The sequence below is a fragment of the Rhinichthys klamathensis genome, unplaced genomic scaffold, assembly GCF_029890125.1.
Source record: "Rhinichthys klamathensis goyatoka isolate OS25496 unplaced genomic scaffold, OSU_Roscu_1.1 h1tg000035l_1, whole genome shotgun sequence".
Lineage (NCBI taxonomy): Eukaryota > Metazoa > Chordata > Actinopteri > Cypriniformes > Leuciscidae > Rhinichthys > Rhinichthys klamathensis.
Genome location: NW_026606583.1, coordinates 2,193,133 through 2,211,457, shown reverse-complemented (window position 1 = coordinate 2,211,457; position 18,325 = coordinate 2,193,133). Strand labels below are relative to the sequence as shown.

General features: G+C 37.7%; 3 protein-coding genes across 3 annotated transcripts in view; 1 reads left to right on the top strand and 2 right to left on the bottom strand.

Moving 5' to 3' along the window:
• The first annotated feature begins 1,028 nt into the window (after nt 1-1,028).
• Nucleotides 1,029-6,409, top strand: rac1a (Rac family small GTPase 1a). Its single transcript, XM_056245853.1, has 6 exons — nt 1,029-1,338; nt 2,005-2,076; nt 2,754-2,871; nt 4,231-4,293; nt 4,735-4,894; nt 5,097-6,409. Exons 1-6 carry the CDS (start codon nt 1,304-1,306, stop codon nt 5,225-5,227), a joined length of 579 nt encoding a protein of 192 aa, XP_056101828.1. The 5' UTR covers nt 1,029-1,303; the 3' UTR covers nt 5,228-6,409.
• A 912-nt stretch (nt 6,410-7,321) lies between these two features.
• crym (crystallin, mu) overlaps nt 7,322-18,325 on the bottom strand; it is a 200,890-nt gene continuing 189,886 nt past the window's right edge. Inside the window, exons 2-9 of the mRNA XM_056245849.1 lie at nt 15,235-15,406; nt 15,001-15,151; nt 13,452-13,514; nt 13,267-13,368; nt 12,996-13,179; nt 8,687-8,808; nt 8,474-8,558; nt 7,322-7,445 (exon numbers count right to left, since the gene is read on the bottom strand). Of these exons, the coding sequence (XP_056101824.1) occupies nt 7,381-7,445; nt 8,474-8,558; nt 8,687-8,808; nt 12,996-13,179; nt 13,267-13,368; nt 13,452-13,514; nt 15,001-15,151; nt 15,235-15,401 (939 nt within the window). The 5' untranslated portion in view covers nt 15,402-15,406 and the 3' untranslated portion in view covers nt 7,322-7,380. The remainder of the gene's footprint in view (nt 7,446-8,473; nt 8,559-8,686; nt 8,809-12,995; nt 13,180-13,266; nt 13,369-13,451; nt 13,515-15,000; nt 15,152-15,234; nt 15,407-18,325) is intronic.
• Nucleotides 16,345-18,311, bottom strand: snu13b (SNU13 homolog, small nuclear ribonucleoprotein b (U4/U6.U5)). Its single transcript, XM_056245852.1, has 3 exons — nt 18,092-18,311; nt 17,701-17,821; nt 16,345-16,764 (listed from the first exon to the last, which is right to left on the bottom strand). The coding sequence occupies exons 1-3, from the start codon at nt 18,092-18,094 to the stop codon at nt 16,502-16,504; spliced, it is 387 nt and encodes a 128-aa protein (XP_056101827.1). The 5' UTR covers nt 18,095-18,311; the 3' UTR covers nt 16,345-16,501.

The window sequence follows — 18,325 nt, the reverse complement described above, 5'->3', positions numbered from 1 at the left end:
TTTTGCTTTTAAACTACGTGTATGTGTGTGTGTGTGTGTGTGTGTGTGTGTGTGTGTGTGTGTGTGTGTGTGTGTGTGTGTGTGTGTGTGTGTGTGTGTAAGAGATTTTGGTTGGGTGACATTTGTAGTTTACAGTTTGACAAAAGCACAATGTTGTGTTTTATTGCGATTGTACACAAATATAAGTAAACAGTTTGCAGATTGAATAATGTCCTGTATGAACAAAAGGACGGAGTATGTTTTTATGTCTACATTGTTCAATCACGTCTCTCACACACACACACACACACACACACACACACACACACACACACACACACACACACACACACACACACACACACACACACACACACAAACACCAATGCAAGCTCTACAGCACACATCTTCTCAACAGTCAAAGCGGGGTTAAGTTATTACCCGTCATGCACAGTAACCCTTAAGGCACCAGGGTGGCGGTGCCACCGGCTTGTTTATATATATATATATATATATATATAAATATAGCTGCGAGCAGCGATGAAGGGCCAAAGCCGGCGGCACCGCCACTCCGGTGCCTTTAGGTTACTAAAGGCACCGGGGTTGCGGTGCCACCGGCTTGGGCCCGTAATCGCTGCTCGCAGCTATATTTACTAATTATTTTCTAAATCCCATATCAACCTCGATGCAATGCATCTTGAAACTGCTCTTTTAATTCTTTCAAATAAATAATATAAAAGTGCGTTTTATTCTTGAACTGACCAAAGAATTTGAAGGGAGAAGGTTACATACAATTTTTACATCTTATGTTAAAATGTTATGTTAAATCTATTGTTTTATAGCCTATAGATGTCTATACAGCATTTGATGGAATTGAATCAGGCATTAAATTAATTACAGTTACTTCCGATCATGCAAGGCATGAAAGTTTTGATAATATTTATAATCGAACTAGGACTGTTCCTGGTTAGTGTGAGACGTAGATCCTCTCCAGTCCATCAAGAGGCAGCAGAGAGTATGTTTATTGTTTGGGACGGGTCGGGATGTGTGTGTGTGTGTGTGTGCAGACCGGGATCTTACTGAGATTTTAGGGTGGTGGCTGTTTGTTTAACTGGAGCAGCAACAACAGAAGCAAATGCGCTGGAATGCGGTCGGCTAGCTAACTTTACTCCGTCGAGTTTGAGCGAAAATTCACATTATCGTTCAACTTTTATCGACTCATCTCTTGTTTTGTGCGTGTTGAATTTTGAGGACGGGTTATCCCGGTCAGAGCAGCTTTTATTAATTCATTCACAGATAAAGCTAGCGTGCTAAGTGAACACAGATGCAGGCCATAAAGTGTGTGGTCGTCGGGGACGGGTGAGTTTTCCCCTATTTTCAGTATTATATTTGTCTTGGAATAATGTTTTACAGGTATCAGCCGTTTCTTGGTTTGCTCTCTTGTGTTTTGAGTTTAGGTAACTTGAGGGCCTTTGATTTGGGAACTTTTCGTGCGTCTTTGTAGCTCACAGAAATGTTAAAATCGCGTCTATGTGTGTAACGTTATATAATATACATATGTGAGGTAACTTACAAAGACGAATAAAAGTTCCCATCTATATAGCTCATTAAATCTGTTTTCCACTTTATGTTGTGGCAGCAAAAATGACTTGTGAATGATTCTCGACTTAAGCTTATAATGTCCGTGTATTTATGGACTGGAGTCAAACTGTTTTATTAGGGTTTTTTGCAGTTGCTAAACGAACGTTAGCCCTTCCCTGAGTTTTCCTTTAAATGTTACGTCATACAGTAAACTTGAGCAAATGCTGTCTGAATGTGTGGGAGTGCTGCAGTGATTAATAAAGTCAACCAAACCCACTTCTATTATTCATATGCAGTGTCATGTTTAAAATAATGTTTTGCCCTATTTCATTTTAATAGTGAAATGAATCAGCTGAAAAGCAAATATAGAAGATGGTATCAGTTTATATCACATAATCAGATCTGTAACTGGTGATTTTTGAGATGTTTTATTTCTTCCCTCAGGGCTGTGGGAAAAACATGCCTTCTGATCAGCTACACCACCAATGCTTTTCCTGGGGAGTACATTCCCACTGTGTAAGGCGACCTCACTCTTACCCTGAGTTTCCTAAAGGGACAGTTCAGCCAAAATGAAAATTGTCATTATTTACATTATTTATGCCACCATTTCTTTCAAACAAATGTTCTTAAAAATATTTTATTTTTGTGTACTGCAGATTTAGAATCATGCAGGTTTGGAACAAGTTTTAATTTCGGGGTGAACTGTCCCTTTAGTTTAAAGTAAAAAAGAAAACGCATTAAAAAGTTTTCAGCTTTTAGTTGAATATGAGTATTAAATATAAAATAATGATTTTCAATATGTTGTCAATTTGTATTATAATATTTACTAATTATAATATATAATAATTAGTTATATTACAATGCTACATTAGTATAATTATTGTTCCTGTTCTTGATTCCAACATCTACTTTGTAAATCTACATTCCTGGTCTTATTGTGCCAGTTTCAACTGTGCATGTTATTCTAATTTTTAAAAAAAAATTGGTTTCGCTTTTAAAATCGTTTTGACTTGTAATCGCTTTTTTTTTAACTCCCATTCATCTACCTGGTAGTCACTTCCCAATGGATAAAATAAATGTTTCCCCATTAAATAATCTGTTTATTCATAAATATGTCAGATACGAAGGTGCATTTCACATTAATTTTAATGTTTGCAGTGTCTCTGAAATATATGCTATTAACTTTCATTCAGGTTTGATAATTACTCTGCCAATGTGATGGTCGATGGAAAGCCGGTGAACTTGGGACTGTGGGATACAGCAGGGCAGGAGGATTACGACAGACTTCGACCGCTTTCCTACCCTCAGACGGTACTGTCATAATAATAGAGCTAAAACTGATGTATCACAATATTTTTCATAAATAATTAGATGTTTATCAGTGGACCCATTATTTAGATAATTGTGTTGCAGCAAAAAGCCATATGGATAACATTTTTGAGAATTTTGACTCTTTGCCTTAACAGGTTAGTTCACTCAAAAATGAAATTTCTGTTATTAGTTACTCACCCTCATGTCGTTCCAAACCTGTGAGACTTTCGTTCATCTTCGGAACACAAATGAAGATCTTTTTGATGAAATCTGAGAGCTTTCTGACCCTCCCTTGACAGTCTACCCAACAAACACTTTGACACTTCAAAAAGTTCAGAGATCGTAAAACTAATCCATATGAATCGAGTCTCTTCAGAACATTTGGACTAAACCGCTCAATCGCTTTATATGATGAACAGACTGAATTAAGGTTTTTATTCACATTTAAACATTGATCAGCGAACAAACAGAAGCTCACCCGAACCTGCTTGGCGCATGAGAACAAACCTCACTGGTTCTGTCTGAAGCTCAAACGTGCTGCGTAACACGAGAACGAATCTAATTGGTTCTCGCACGTCAAGCGAACATCCTTGAGCTTCCGTCTACCACAACTGATTTGTGAGTTGATGAATGTTTATATGTGAATAAAAGCATAAATTCAACCTGTTCATCATATGAATTGAGCGGTTTAGTCTGAATTTTCTGAAGAGACACGATCACTTTATATGGATTAGTTTTATGATCTCTTTATGAACTTTTGAAGCATCAAAGTGCGTTGCGTAGCTGTCAATGGAGGGACAGAAAGCTCTCAGAATTCATCAAAAAGATCTTCATTTGTGTTCAGAAGATGAATGAAAGTCTTACAGGTTTGGAACGACATGAAGGTGAGTAATTAATGACAGAATACATTTTTTTGGGTGAACTATCCCTTTAAGTTTTGAGAGCAGGAAGGATCTCGAAAATAGTTTGATGACATACTGCTTAGGAAGTGTAATAAACACTAAGCCTTAGGACGGTGAAATGTTTAAAAATAGCCCAGGTCTTGATTCCTGGTAGGCTAAAGTGATTTCTTATGTTGCTCAGAGCATTAATGGCTGCTCTGTGTGGTCGTTGTCTTTGTTACTAAGGCTGTGAGAGTGAATGGCTCAATTGTTTGCTGTTGTCATCTAGGCACAAACCTCACTGTGTTTTTTTTTTTGTTGCTCTGTTTCACTCGGGCAACAAGTGAAGTCAATTTACAGTTCATTAATGCAACAGTCTAGTCAATGCTGTGTTTTACAGATAGTCATATAATTCTAAAAGAAAATAGACGGAATAAAAGGAGAGTTTTGTCTGATTTGTGTTTTTCATTTCTTCTAGGATGTGTTCTTGATCTGTTTCTCTCTTGTGAGTCCAGCCTCGTTTGAGAACGTCCGTGCGAAGGTAAGCAAGCCCTTGGAGATTTTGTTCCTTTAGTCAATGTAGACGACTTTCGAAATGATCACAATGAATGGAAAAGAGGAAGAAGCTCTAAAAATAGTTGTCTGGCTTGACAGATTGAGCAAATGTGATTTCAAAGCCTCAAAATAGCATGTTGATGCTGTAATGAAGCAGACGGAAGGTTCTTTTAATCTATTATGTCTGTAAAATGTCCAGCGACGTCCATTTCAAAGGATCAAGTGACATTTGCTGTTGTTGGTAATGAGGAGTTTGTGGTGTTTATCCACGGGTAAAACATAGGTTAGGTTTGGAAATTGCACACTAGCATGCTGTTATTATTTCTAGAGTATAGCGTATGTATATTGTGCACATTTTCTCTACCCATTGAATGATTTTGTATTCAATGGAAGCTCAATGTGTTTTTTTTTTCTTTTTTCTCAACAGTGGTATCCAGAGGTCAGACATCATTGCCCCAACACTCCCATAATTCTCGTTGGGACTAAGCTTGATCTGAGAGACGACAAGGACACCATTGAAAAGTTGAAAGAGAAGAAGCTCACTCCCATCACCTACCCTCAAGGCCTCGCTATGGCCAAAGAAATAGGTCAGCACTTCAATATCATCACACTGGCCTTTACACATGTGTATGTTAGGGCTGGGTTGACAGTATGGATGCATCAATTTTATTTCATCTTCAATTCAAAATCTCCATTTTCAATTGTAACGCACTCATCTGCGGTTGAGTATGCTTTGCCCAGCCTTAGCTGTCTGGATCCACTTTAGGTTTTCTTTTGTTTCGGCCACAGGAGCTGTGAAGTACCTGGAGTGCTCAGCCTTAACGCAGCGCGGCCTTAAGACGGTGTTCGACGAAGCCATCCGTGCGGTCCTGTGCCCGCCTCCTGTGAAGAAAAGAAAGAGGAGGTGTCATATCTTCTGAACTGACTGCACAGACAGCACCAACTGCAATCTGAGCTCACCTGAGAGGAGAACAATGGAGGCAGGGATGATGGGAAATGTGTGTTGGGGAAGAAGAAACATACAGATATTTCTCTCTCTTGCATTGTAATTAGAATTACGCCACTAACTAGCTGTTAAGACGCCTGAGTATTTGCTTCTGAAGGATGGGAGCAGCATTCATAGTTGTTTCCCATCATACTTTAAGAAATTCCTGCTGCCTTCTAATGATTTTCTTTATTTTCCCCCTCATTTTGATGTTAAGAAACTAAATACTCCTTTCAGTTTCTCTGTTTCTCCATCTTTGTGAGCCCATATATATTGTTTACAATCTGCATTTTTGTAGAAAATGAATTATTGCCAAAAGTTAAACCAAGTCGTGGATTTCAATTTGCTCACACTAACAATCTCTTTTTTTCTTTTCTTTTTTTTTTTCTTAAAGGGAGGGGGGTTTTAATTGTGTACTTGTAAGAGTCAGAGATTGCAGTAATATTGAAGGAACTATTTTACTAGAGGACAGCTGAAGAAAACACTTTATTGGTTCGATGTGTTATGGTTCCCATGTTGGAGAGTTTATTTTGTTTAACTGTATAAGAAACAAACCTAGTTAAAATGCATATAATAGCTCTGTTTTGTCAGCATATAGCATATTTTCACTACTGTATCTGAATATTCCGAAGGGCAGATCTCTTGTTTAATCTCTCTCTGTATTTTAGTCAGTCTGTTAGAGGAGTCTGGCAGTGTTTTATCCATTTTACAGTCCAAGTATTGTATTTAGACTACAGATCTACCAGTGCCTAGTATCAGACCAGGATTTTGTTGGTAAGCTGAGCATGTCAGAAATGTCTATACTGTAGACACTGTCATGGGGTCTATATCCTCTAAAGATTGGATATCCTCCCATGAACACCGCTACTGATAAATGTAGTGGATACTTGAGAACAGTAATTCAACTGATTTGTTGTTAGACTACGGACATCAAGTATTAAACTTACAATTGGTCTTGGTTAAAAATAAAACGGTTGTAATTTGGCACATGGAATGTTTCATTTGAAAAATTCTGTAACCATGGCAGTTTGAAATGCTTATTCATGCTTTTACTGTCTCCACTAAAACTACAATGTATTAACCTTTATGTCTGAAATAGAAACCCAATCTAAAAACCCTTGTCTTTGTCTTTTGTTTTCCATGTCTGCTGAAATCATCAGTTTATCCACGTAACTGGGTACAACCCAGCAAGTCATTTGTCATAGGATACAGTGTTGGCTATACCTCATTGTAGAAAAAAAGTGATAATTGCTATTAGTGTGCCCTAATTTTCTAGCTGCATCCGAATGTGCCTACTTCCATACTGTATACGGTAGTAGGTGAGCCAAGTAGTATGTTCGAATTTAATAGTATTTATAAAACGGTAGGCAAAGTCCCCAGATGACCTACTACTTCCAGTGAGATTCTGAAGTGTGTGTTCGATGGACACTTTACTTTCCCATGAGGCCACAGGAGTCGATTTGTGAATGGAGGTGAAGCGACGCAACTGACGCCGTAGGTCACATGACACTGACAACATGGCGGATGTAGTACGTCCAAAATTGTATTCATACTACAAACGTTCATACGGTTTCAAACCATATGTAGTACATACAATACAGTATGTGATTTCTGATGCAGCATAAGTCATTTTTATGTAAAGAGGGAGAGCGGTTTTGTTTGCATAATTGTTAATTGTGGGAAAGACACCGCCACCACCATGGCAGATGAGAAGATTCAAGTCAAGTCACCTTTATTTATATAGGAGATTGTTTCAAAGCAACTATAAAGTGATAACAGGAAAGTTATGCATTTCAGCTTAAGTCAGTTCAGTGTTAATTCAGTTATCATTAATTATTAAATTAGTTCAATTTTTGCCTATAAAGCAGCTCAGCAAAAAATGATGTCATCGTCCAGTTCAGTTCTCATACAGCAGCGTCAGTACAGTGCACAGTAAAGTGTCCCCAACTAAGAAAGCCAGAGGAGACAGTGGCGAGGAACCCGAAGTCCATCAGGTGACAGAATGGGTTTGACCTTGGGAGAAAGCAGGTTGAGTTGGGGCCAGTTCTCCTATTGTGCAGTCAGTGGAGGAAACTGCTGGCTGCTGCTTTAATGTTCGCTGTTCCACTTCTCCAGCACAAGTTTGGCTGAGACAGCATCTTGTATCCCCATACCTGCATTTAAAAACGCAAAATATCCAGTCAACACAAATAGCTGTCTCCAGTTTCCTCTGACACAGGCCAAATGTATCATTCCAGGGGCCTTATTTTTATAGATGTGCATAGAATTATCCTAATTGTGACGTACAACAATTTCCAAACGATTTAAAGAACGTCCATATGTACAAAAATGTTCCGAAATGCATCTCCCTTTCTAAATCATCATAAGTTCAAGCGCATGTTTATCAATGTTATATGTGTGAGTGTGTACGTGATCTATATAAATATATTCAGCTCTGTACTAATTACAAAGCAGTTTCTAATTTACTACTAATAATAATAATCCATATTGTAATTGTCTAATTATCTTTCTTTACATTTATTTATTTTAATTACTGGTATATATGTGCGCAAAAGGTTTGAATGCATGACGTACACAACATTTTCACATCAAATTCTGTGATTTGTTCCTTAATTTTGATGTAGAATGAAATTCATTGAATTTAGAATCAAATCTGATCACATGTGTGTTTTATAATTGAGGTCCCTGGACTAATAGGCTTTATGCACAGCTTCACTACTTCCTGAACTTCAGCCAGCCCTTTGTTTCCTGTCTGTCATTATTGGACAAACTGATTAATCCAGGTGTGCCTGATTATTGTTACTGAGGCCAGGCACACCTGGATTAATCAGTTTGTCCAATAATGACAGACAGGAAACAAAGGGCTGGCTGAAGTTCAGGAAGTAGTGAAGCTGTGGCATAAAGCCAATTGTGCTTACCAAGAAACGCAACTCAACTCCCACATGACAGGCCCAAATTTCTGGTTAAAGATCAGCAGGCGTTGCTTGAGCTTACAAAATAAAAATTATAAATAGAAAAAAATCTTTTTTGTCTCTTGAGAGGATTGAAATGCAAACATCAAGCTTTTTAAGGCACGCTCAGCTACTATGAATTCCTATCAGTGACGAGAATGTTTTTTTTTCTTCTCTACAGTACATTTTGATCTTGATTTTTGGATCACAGCTGTGGAAAAACAAGTTACCCAGTGACTTGAATACCGTAGTCTTCTCACGCTGAGCAGGAAAGGATCCATTTATAACTTCTCCGAGCTCTGCGAAAACTTGAGCCTGGTGAAAAATAATGAGCATTTAAATGTCTAGGAATTTGGACATGTATTGTAAGGTAACTCAAATAAATGTTGGTGGAATAAGTTGTATTTTATTGATCCGACAGTGTTAAAGGGAGTGATGCATACTCCAGACAGAACTATGTCTCCTGACTCTGCTGTAGCCCCCTCTCTGCTGTCCACATACACCACCGCCTCTCTCATCAAGACGTCATCCAATTCCCTCCAGTCTGGACGACAAGCGCCAACCGCTGTCACAAAACAGCACCACAATATATAAAAAAACAATGTAGTAAACAACTATGATGTAAAACATCAGTTTACTTTCTTTTTGTATTACTGCACAGCACCCAGAGAGGCCACTATTAAGGCAGCGAAATTAATCTGGTCATGTAATTTTTTATTTTGGAAGAACATTTCGGCTTCAATACATGTTAAAGTCGCCATGAAACGGAAGTAGTGATTGATATTGTTTTCCATATTGTGACATTTTAATGGATTGAAAAAAAAAAATTAGACCTGACTTGGTTCTATGCATCGGTTGTTGATTGGATTTTGAGATGTTGGCGTTGCACTCAACAATGGTGGCAGGTAAATGCAAGCTTGCAGGGGTGGGGTTTACAGTTCTAATCAAAATTATTCAACCCCCATTGCACATCAGGTTTATTGGCAAAATTGGTTGACGGTTAAGAGTAGCTATTCTGATCACATAAAATGCCTAAGAATTATAGTTACCTGACCGCAATCTAATCCCGCCTAAGCGTCTCACACTGAGTCGAACAACGTCTCGTTCCTTTTTGAACACTTTCACTTGGGAATAAGGTCTCTAGTGTTCCACTAAGCTGCTGCGCAGCAACTAATCAGACTCCAGACAATGCCTTCGAATATGCTTTAATCACGGCTGGAGGATCTCAGACCAGTTTTAGAGAGAATCCCACCAGCAAAAAGAATACAACAGTTTTTCTAGAATAGGAGCATGGCAAAGGTGACATGAAACATTACATAATTTCCCTACAATATGATAGGTTTTTTCATATGCTTGATTCAGCAAACCCTTCTGTTACTAGGTAGAAGCAAACTCATGTCATGAGTTTATAAATTTAGATATTTGTCTAGTTTCATTTCCCCTTTTGTTATGTTCGGACGTGATTCAGACACACTGATTGACTGAGTGTTTGGAGACATTTCAGGTTTCAAAAGCATATAATTGTTAATCCTGCAAGAAAATGTAAAAAAAATCCATCACAACCTCAACACAACAAATGTTTTTAATTGGTTTCCCCAAATTCAACTGAAAATGGACTTCTGCAGTCTCAAAATTATTCAAACCCCTGAATAGAATCCCCCACAACAGCACAGATCTGCAAAACAGGTTTTGTCTCAAGCACACCTGATGCAACTAATCAAGGGCTTCATTAGTTGCACCAGGTGTGCTTGAGCTAGAACACATGAAATATCTGACCTGGCTAGGTTTGTTGAGTGTCACGTTTGACTGCCTGTTAGAAATATGGCTAAGTCAAAAGAATGGTCCAAAAAGTAAAGAGGATCACACTGTATGTGCCCTAAATGTTTGGAGAAGTCCTACATATGTCACCAGAGAGAAGTCTGTCATTTCACCGGAAGATCCAGTTATGACATTTAGATTTTTTTTTTTTTTTTTAAATAACACATATGGATGAACAATAAGATCTATAACATGCATTTAGAAAATAGGGTTTATTGCATGCCGACTTAGAAGGGGTACTTCATTGCTGGCAAAATGGGCTGCCTATACAATAGAAAGGCAAGAAGAAAAAAAGAAATCCATGCTACCTGAGAAACAGAAATAAGGCTGCTGCCTTCCCGTTTGCCAAACAGGTAAGAACACTTCAACACCCATAATGCACTGGGCATGTTGCCATCCAAAGCCACTCCTGCCAGTCTGCTATGGATACGCTTACCAGAGTCAAATACCGCCTTGCTATAGTAGGAAATACCTCTTAGCAAACTTTGTCATAATGGGTTTGACTTGTATTGTTCCCAAGTGCAAGAATTAAAAGATTAAACGTTAAGCACTTGATTTTTTCCATGTTTTGCGTTATCCGGCAGACTTTTGCAGTCAAATAAAAGTGAATTTCTAAGCCAGGTAACAGAAAACAAGAAAACATTGTTAGCCATTTATAAAAACTAACGACATTGTAACAATACAAAGCAGGTTGAAAATCGGCAAAGTTACTCTTTAAGCTCAATTGACAGTTTGATAGTTGATTACCACAATAATTTCAACTCGTCCTTTATTTTCTTTGAAAGAAGCAAAATCGAGGTTCCAGTGTGGCAGTTACAATAGAGGTGAATGGATTTTTGAGGATTTAAGCAGAAATGTAAAGCTTATTTTTATAAAAGCACTTGCATTAACTATTCTATTAAAACTTCAACTCTATTTAAACATGTAAAGTTGTTCTTCAATTTACAGTTTACAGCATTATACTGTCTAGGAAACAAAGTTGTAAAAATTGAATACGACGTTACACAGACAAGATTACAAAGTTATTTTTTAAAAACTAAAATCATGTTAACATGCACATTGTTTACTTCTTATGACTATATTACTGAAACAGTATTTAGATGCTGCTTGTCTGCACAAATGGAAGCAAAGTGTCCATTGGCTGTACCCTTCAAAATCCTTCATTCCGAAGGGCCCTTTGAAGTAGCCAGTTTTGAACGACCCTTCAATATGTCGACCATGACTGTTCTCTCTCCAAAGTGCCCTTTGGAGGTGGATTTATCCTGTTTGGAATGCAAACTAATAATTAATAGCCAACTTGGATCATGTGTGCCTTGAAGTCATTGAATTTCTTCATGCGACAGTCAACCAGTTTGTGGATATTCTGCGCAATGAGGAGTTTTACGTGAAGGTGAAAATGTCCCACGCGCAGATTGTGACGAGAAGCAGGGCGGGGCAGAGAGCCATGAGAATGGAGCGCCACACACGCCACACCCGTCTCGAGTCCCACGGAGGAGCTCCGGAAGGATAAAAGGATGAGTAATGACAGTGAAAGATGAAAGAGGATCAGGTGACACGTCTAGACTTTATGTTGTTGCTTTATTTTAGTTTTTGCGGCAGTCGTCGTTGTTTATGTTTATATTATTACCAAAGTTATGTTCATCTTTGGCCGGTTCCCGCCTCCACCTTCCCTTAATTATGAACATTGTTACATTGGTGCCGAAACTCGGGAGGAAGGAGGAACGTGCTGTCAAAGGGCCCTTCCCGCTGTGGGAAATCGGTGGTGCCATCGAGTAGGGCTGAGCAGAGTCTGCCACCATGGGCGCTCGACACGACTTGCCGGGGGACGGATGAACTCGCTGCCGTCCACCAGGGTGCTGGAGGGGCAGCTGCCATTCTTAAAGGGACGGAATAGTATCCACCGTTTGCCTTGATGGGGAGGAGCAGGCGAGGGAGGAAACAGGCTTTATATTCAGCCGGGCGCCTGAAGCCAGAGCCGTTGCCGTCCACCAGGGGGCAGAGGAGTCAAAGGCAGTACACCGAGGGGTATCCAGCACCACCTCCAGGCATCGTGGAGGAGTTCCCTTAGGTGGTGGAGAACCAGATGTAAAGCGCAGTCTCGGGGGTACCTCCCGGCCTGCGAAGGGCTATGGGTGTATGTGGCAAGAAGCAGGGCTGGGCCGAGAGTCATGGGAACAGAGCAAGGCAGATGGAGCGAGCAAGGGAGATGGAGCGATCTCGAGTCTCACGGTGGAGCTCTGGAAGGATAAAAGGAGGAGTGACGTGAAGGAGCAGTGAGGACCAGGCTCGGACTTTATGTTGTTGCTTAATTTTTAGTTTGTTTTGTTTGAGTTATCCATGAGGGGTTGGAGCTTTACTTTTGCTTTGTTGTTTTGCTCCTTCCCTGAACTATGAACATTGTACACAGATTAAGTTTGTGTTCAAGTTGGTCAAGCAAATTTGGCACATTCACCAACAGAAAACTGCTTGGTTTGAAAGGGATTTCTGTGGGAGCTGTGCTACATACATTACTACATAATTTATTTTTAAAGCTATATTTTGGGGCTTTTTTGCCTTTATTAAGATAGGACAGTAGGAGGACATACAGAAAATCATAGGAGAGGAGAGAGGGGAACTGAACTTAAGGTAAAGACCTTAAGCTGGGACATGAACTGGGGTTGCCCAAAGTGCACCCGCACAACATGTTGGAGCACTTGCCCACATGGTTATGGCTCTGAAATATTGCTACACTTTTAACAATGGACATTATTTTGCCTGCTAAATTTCTCATAAATATAGCTAATATGACTGCATCTTTACAGTTTCCTTTAGTCGTGACTATATTCACAGTATAACATAGGCTCTTGTAGCATATTGCTTAACAATAAGCAATATGCTTATTGTTAACAATAAGCAATATCCTCACAAAATATGGAAATCTGTGGGCCAACTGACCTGCTACGTGGGCACCTGATTTGACCCACTCGCCAAAGAGTATCGGTTCACTAGCACCTGTGGCAGTGACTATTACATCAGCTCCCAACACGGCCTCCTTCACTGAAGAACAAACTCTAACAGGGCCTCGGAGATCATTAACAAACCGATGAGCCATTTCTCTCCTTCGACTCCACACACGGACCTGAAATAAACACAACACTGGATGACACACAAAAAATAGTTTATAACCTGGATATATGGACATACTTCCCATGTTCAGACTAATTACCTCTTTGAACTTAAAGACCTTAGTAAAGACATCATAATGGCTTCTAGCCTGTTGCCCTGAACCAAGGATGCACAACACCTTTGAAAGAGCTGGCATGAACAGCTGGAGAGAGAAAACATACTCAGAATAAGTGACTTTATATGTTACACCATAACAAATTTGGGTTCTGTTTCAGAGGAACCTACTTTAGCTGAAATGGCTGACACTGCTGCAGTTCGTTTGGCTGTGATGGCCTCCCCATCCATGATCTAACATTAGAGATACTGTTACAGAACTAAAGCATTTCCAGAGCAGAATTATGCTGTTCTAACATTTACTTTCCTTTAATATGCTCTGGATTTATACAGTTATTTCTTGTAGGATGGTAGTGTGGTCATCCTCCATAGTAAAATGACTGATCACTAATGGATGGATGGGAGGATAAATAAAATTCAGACATACAATGATATTATTATATATTTTCTATGGTTAACATGTTTTTAGCTCTATACTAAAATCAACCAATGAATTAATACATTCTTAATAAAGAACAAAAAAGTAAAAAATAAAATAAAAATCTGATTCCCTGTTTAATAATATTTTACACCCATCTCCAAAAATGTGATTTATGAATTAGTAATTGACTATATTTATCAAAAATATATTTGAAAATAATTATTGTATTTCTAAGGGGTAATGAAAATGTTATTAATTTTTATTTTAATGGTTCCAATATTCTGTTATTGAAGGTTACCCCACATATCATTCATCAATAAGTAATCAATGAAAATGCAATTCATACATTCAATAATTTTAATAAAACATGTTTTAAAACAAACCAATTAAATAATACATTCTTAAAAATAAAACTTTTATTTATTTATCTTTATTTTATTTAGAACGAGATAAGATAAAAATAAAACAAAATATAAAAATACAATAAGTATGTTGCAACATACCGAAGGAAAAAAAATATCTATAAAGTATTATAAACAATAATTACAATATGTCCGAAAAGGAGCAGGATGAAGCAGAAGCTTGTTGCCCCCCACCCCCTTATACAACTCTAAATAACTAAATTACTTTAGTTATTAAATAACTAAATAACTAAGTTACTTACTAAATAAGTAAAAAAACAAAAGATTTTGTCATGTGGTTCAACCATAGGGGTTCAACCAACATGACATCACAGAGAGGAGCCACTCAGTCCATCCATGTAGATTTTCTCTAAAAAATATAAGATCATTTTAATTTTTGAATGCAAGGCAAGTTTGGTTCAAGTTTTTAAAAACATGTCATAACAATAATATATTAATTAATAATTGTTTATATTTTAAATTAAACACCTTTCAAACGTTTTTTTTAAATAATACCTGCAGTGTGTAGCCTACTTCCAAATGTATCCATGATATGAGTAAAATGTTATTATTTTTTAATAACATATATAATATATAGTAAATTTAATGGTTCCAATATTGTTATTGATAGTTATGCACTCTACCCTTTTTACATTTACTTATCATTAAATGTAAAATTTTCTTGAAAATGGTGTAAATGTTTTTCGAACCCAATTAAGATGAATGTAACGTGCACGTGTCTAGGCACATGTTTTAAACTACATTTTTAACAGATTTTTCATTTTCTTTATTGTAGACTCTTATGTGATTGACACAGGTGGCAATTTAGTAAATCTCAGACATACACAGGATATGAAGGTAATCTGTTTCCCAAAGGAATGAGGTTTGTGTGTCTCACCGCTGTGACATGCCCATGCTCGGGATCGAACAGTAACACTGTGGCTTGAGTTGATGGTAAACTGGAGCCCTCTGCACGTTGGTAGAAAGTTACCATCTTTGTGCATAAAATACCCTCAGCGGCCAGATATGCAGGCATCACGCCTAAAAACCTGACAAATGCATCAAGTGTTTACTTCTATAGAAATATGTCAGTAAACGAAAGCAATATTTTGAAACATGGATTCATTCATACCCATTGTGTTGCTGTATAGGGACCACAGATCTCACAGGCTGGATTATTTCAGAACTGTCCCGTTTAGAAAACTTTCCCATGACAGACTCCAGTCTGGGAATTAGATCCTCGTAACTGAGGCAACGTTCCACCTCATGTTTGTTCAATAAGACGGGAGACTCTGCCATATTTGCTTTCAAGTGTCTGTCTTGCTTGGTATCAAAAACTTCTCGGTTTGTTTGTTTTGGACTTTGGTTCCAAAGTCACGTGGTTGGTTCGGTTTCACCTTATATCTAAAACAAAAGTCTTCATACAAAACCACAAAGAAAATCAAATAAATAAATAAAACATTTGAATCGCGACTTTAAACGTTTATGTTAAATATGCATAAATCTACCCCCACACACAACACGTGACGTCACACTTTTTTGTGAACAGCAGCTCACTGGTGTCATCCAGTAGCACCTCATTGCAGTACACGAGATCCAGGGGGCAGATCCTATCGTCCAAACTCCTAAGTTATGTAACAAAAATGTAAAAACTAATTAAATGTAGTACAAACATCGCTTCTTATTTGGAAGACATTAGGCTGAATGTACATCCAAACAAAACTAAGTCTTAATCTTTTTCCTCAAACTCAAATTGCAATTAGTAAAAATTAAAAAGCTCTATGACAATTAACCTAAGAGGTTTTATTTGCTATGAGCAAAAGTTTGAAGAAAATGCATTGGCTTAACGGAAGTAAGATTAAATGCTTCTTTAGTTTTGTTTGCTTTCATTTTGGGTGACTTTTGAAAGTCAAGAAAAATTAAGCATAAAAAAAAAAAAGGTTAAAATTTATGTCCACCAAAATAATCTTCAAATCTCAATTTACTACAGTGAATTCCAATGTTTAATATACAATTAAAATACATTTGCCTATATCTTTTGTGTACATCTGTCAGTATTTACTGTACTTTTATATACTATGGGGAAAAAAATTATATGCAATGATAACATTCTCCAGTTTGCATTAGGTAACACCAGAAAAGTAGAAGACCATTTTATTCTATTTTAAAAAAAGCCAGTGTTTAAAAATGTTAGATGGGTTTGATAAATGTTCATACTGCACAAACAACCAAACAAATGTCATTTCATTTTAACCGAACTTTATTTCGGCTGTCAGAAACTGAGGATCATACTCAACATTGCTTGATTTTAGCATGCAAGAAAAAAACTAAACAAAAACAAAGTACAAAAGAGATCACTGTTTAAAAAACCTGAAAGCAAAGGTGTGAAAGGTATGAGCTCAAACTAAGAGTCTTTCAATAGACATCTGCACAGACTGAATCTGAGGTTTCAGCTGCGATCCCTCTTTGATGGTGACTGATGTGGCAATGACAGGTCTTGACACTCCACATGCACGTCCGAGAGCTTGCTTAGAGCGCACAAAGACATACGGCACGTTCTTATCCTCACACAGCAGCGGCAGGTGTAGAATGATCTCCAGAGGTTCAGCATCAGCCGCCATCACAATGAACTCGGAAATTCCACGGTTAAGAGTTTTAGTGGCTGTGGAAGAAAATGAGAGTCAGAGCAGGCAAAAGTAACATTCCCAATATGTAGATAATTTAGCTGATCTTATATTTATTAAGTTACTCATTTTTTTGTGTAATTTTTGGGGTTATCACAGTTATTTTTGTCTCCCATTCTGATAAGTTCTATCAAGTTCTATTAAGTTAATATTAAAAAATAAATATATAACTATGAACAGATATATTAAATGAAAACCAGAATAATTGTATCAATACACCATCAACAAAAGACAACACAAATTACACACTTCAGTCAAGCAGGAGCGTGAACACTTGAAAAAATGTGTATTAAATAATAAACTATGCAAATGCAACAAATTCATAAATTACACCTTTTACAAAACCAATTGAAAATGTTTTCATGAAAGTGGAATACAATAATACATTAAATATGAAGAATCTGAATAATAAGTGTTATTTAGGGCTAGACGAATTAGGTCAATTGCAAGCAATTGCATAGTCTTTTATTTTTAAGTATTGTACACGCATACGTATTACAATTTATTAGATGAACCTATATTATATAAACTGACCTGAGATCAGTTAAAACCATTAAATACTCATCCATGGGATCACCAGATCAACGCCATCCAGCGGCGAACCATCGGAATTTAGATTTATTAATGTAATCAACATATTAAGTACAAACAAATTTTGAAATGTTTCGAAATCATTATTGGTATGATGACGTAGGAAGCATTTTTTGCTGAAATCGCGGGCCTTGGCGAGTTTTATACAAGCTTCGAACTACTGATTCGAGAGAAGAAAAAAAAAAGATTAATCTTCACGAAGAAGTGTTTCGAAAGCGCCCATCACCAGTAGCCTAAAATGCTTTTTTTTTTTTTTTTTTCATGGATGTTGTTAATGGTCTTAATGGAGAAACATCCATCATGTGGAGGTACTTTTACGTTACCTTCATTGGCCCCTTTTCTCAGCTGTTTGTAGTTCGACGCTTGCTGCACAAGGTCCAGAATGGTTTTGGAGAGCGTGGCGTCTGCCAGAGGATAGGCTTTAGGATTCACTTCAGCTTCAGTCTGTGTGAAGAGGACACACAAAAGAACAAATCAGCAAAACACCCAACTAACGTTACACAAAGTTAACCCGGCGACACATAGAATCAGGTCAACAATGTTTGTATTTAGATCTACAGCTAAAATGGATAAAAACATAAACCTTATCTTTTTAAAATAATGTTTAGTGTATGAACACACTTTCGGCAGGCAAAATTAAAACATCTAAACGTTGAATGTAACGTTAGTGAACGAATCAGAGAAATAGTAAGAAGTCCCACACGTGATACTCACCATCGTGTTTGTTGCGTTTTAGCCGGTGACTAACTTAGATACACACTGGTCCTCTCGGCAATAGCTTCACGGAGGAGAGTACTATTTAAGTGAACAGAAAAAGGCTAAGGTTGCGCAAATAAACTAAATAAATCGCTTTAATGACCAACGCAGCTTAGAGATCTGCCCTGCTACCTGCTTTCCTGCGTCTCGCAACACGTGTTAGTGAAAGACACACTGCGCATGCTCACGTTT

What these genes read in the sequence shown, in the direction of transcription:
- snu13b (XM_056245852.1), bottom strand. An exon ending in GAGAAAAGGGGCCAATGAAG is followed by an intron (nt 16,765 to 17,700) that starts GTAACGTAAAAG and finishes TTTCTTCCACAG; the next exon opens with CCACTAAAACTCTTAACCGT.
- rac1a (XM_056245853.1), top strand. Translation starts at nt 1,304, where the DNA reads ATGCAGGCCATAAAGTGTGTGGTCGTCGGGGACGG. An exon ending in TGTGTGGTCGTCGGGGACGG is followed by an intron (nt 1,339 to 2,004) that starts GTGAGTTTTCCC and finishes TTCTTCCCTCAG; the next exon opens with GGCTGTGGGAAAAACATGCC. An exon ending in CGCTATGGCCAAAGAAATAG is followed by an intron (nt 4,895 to 5,096) that starts GTCAGCACTTCA and finishes TTTCGGCCACAG; the next exon opens with GAGCTGTGAAGTACCTGGAG.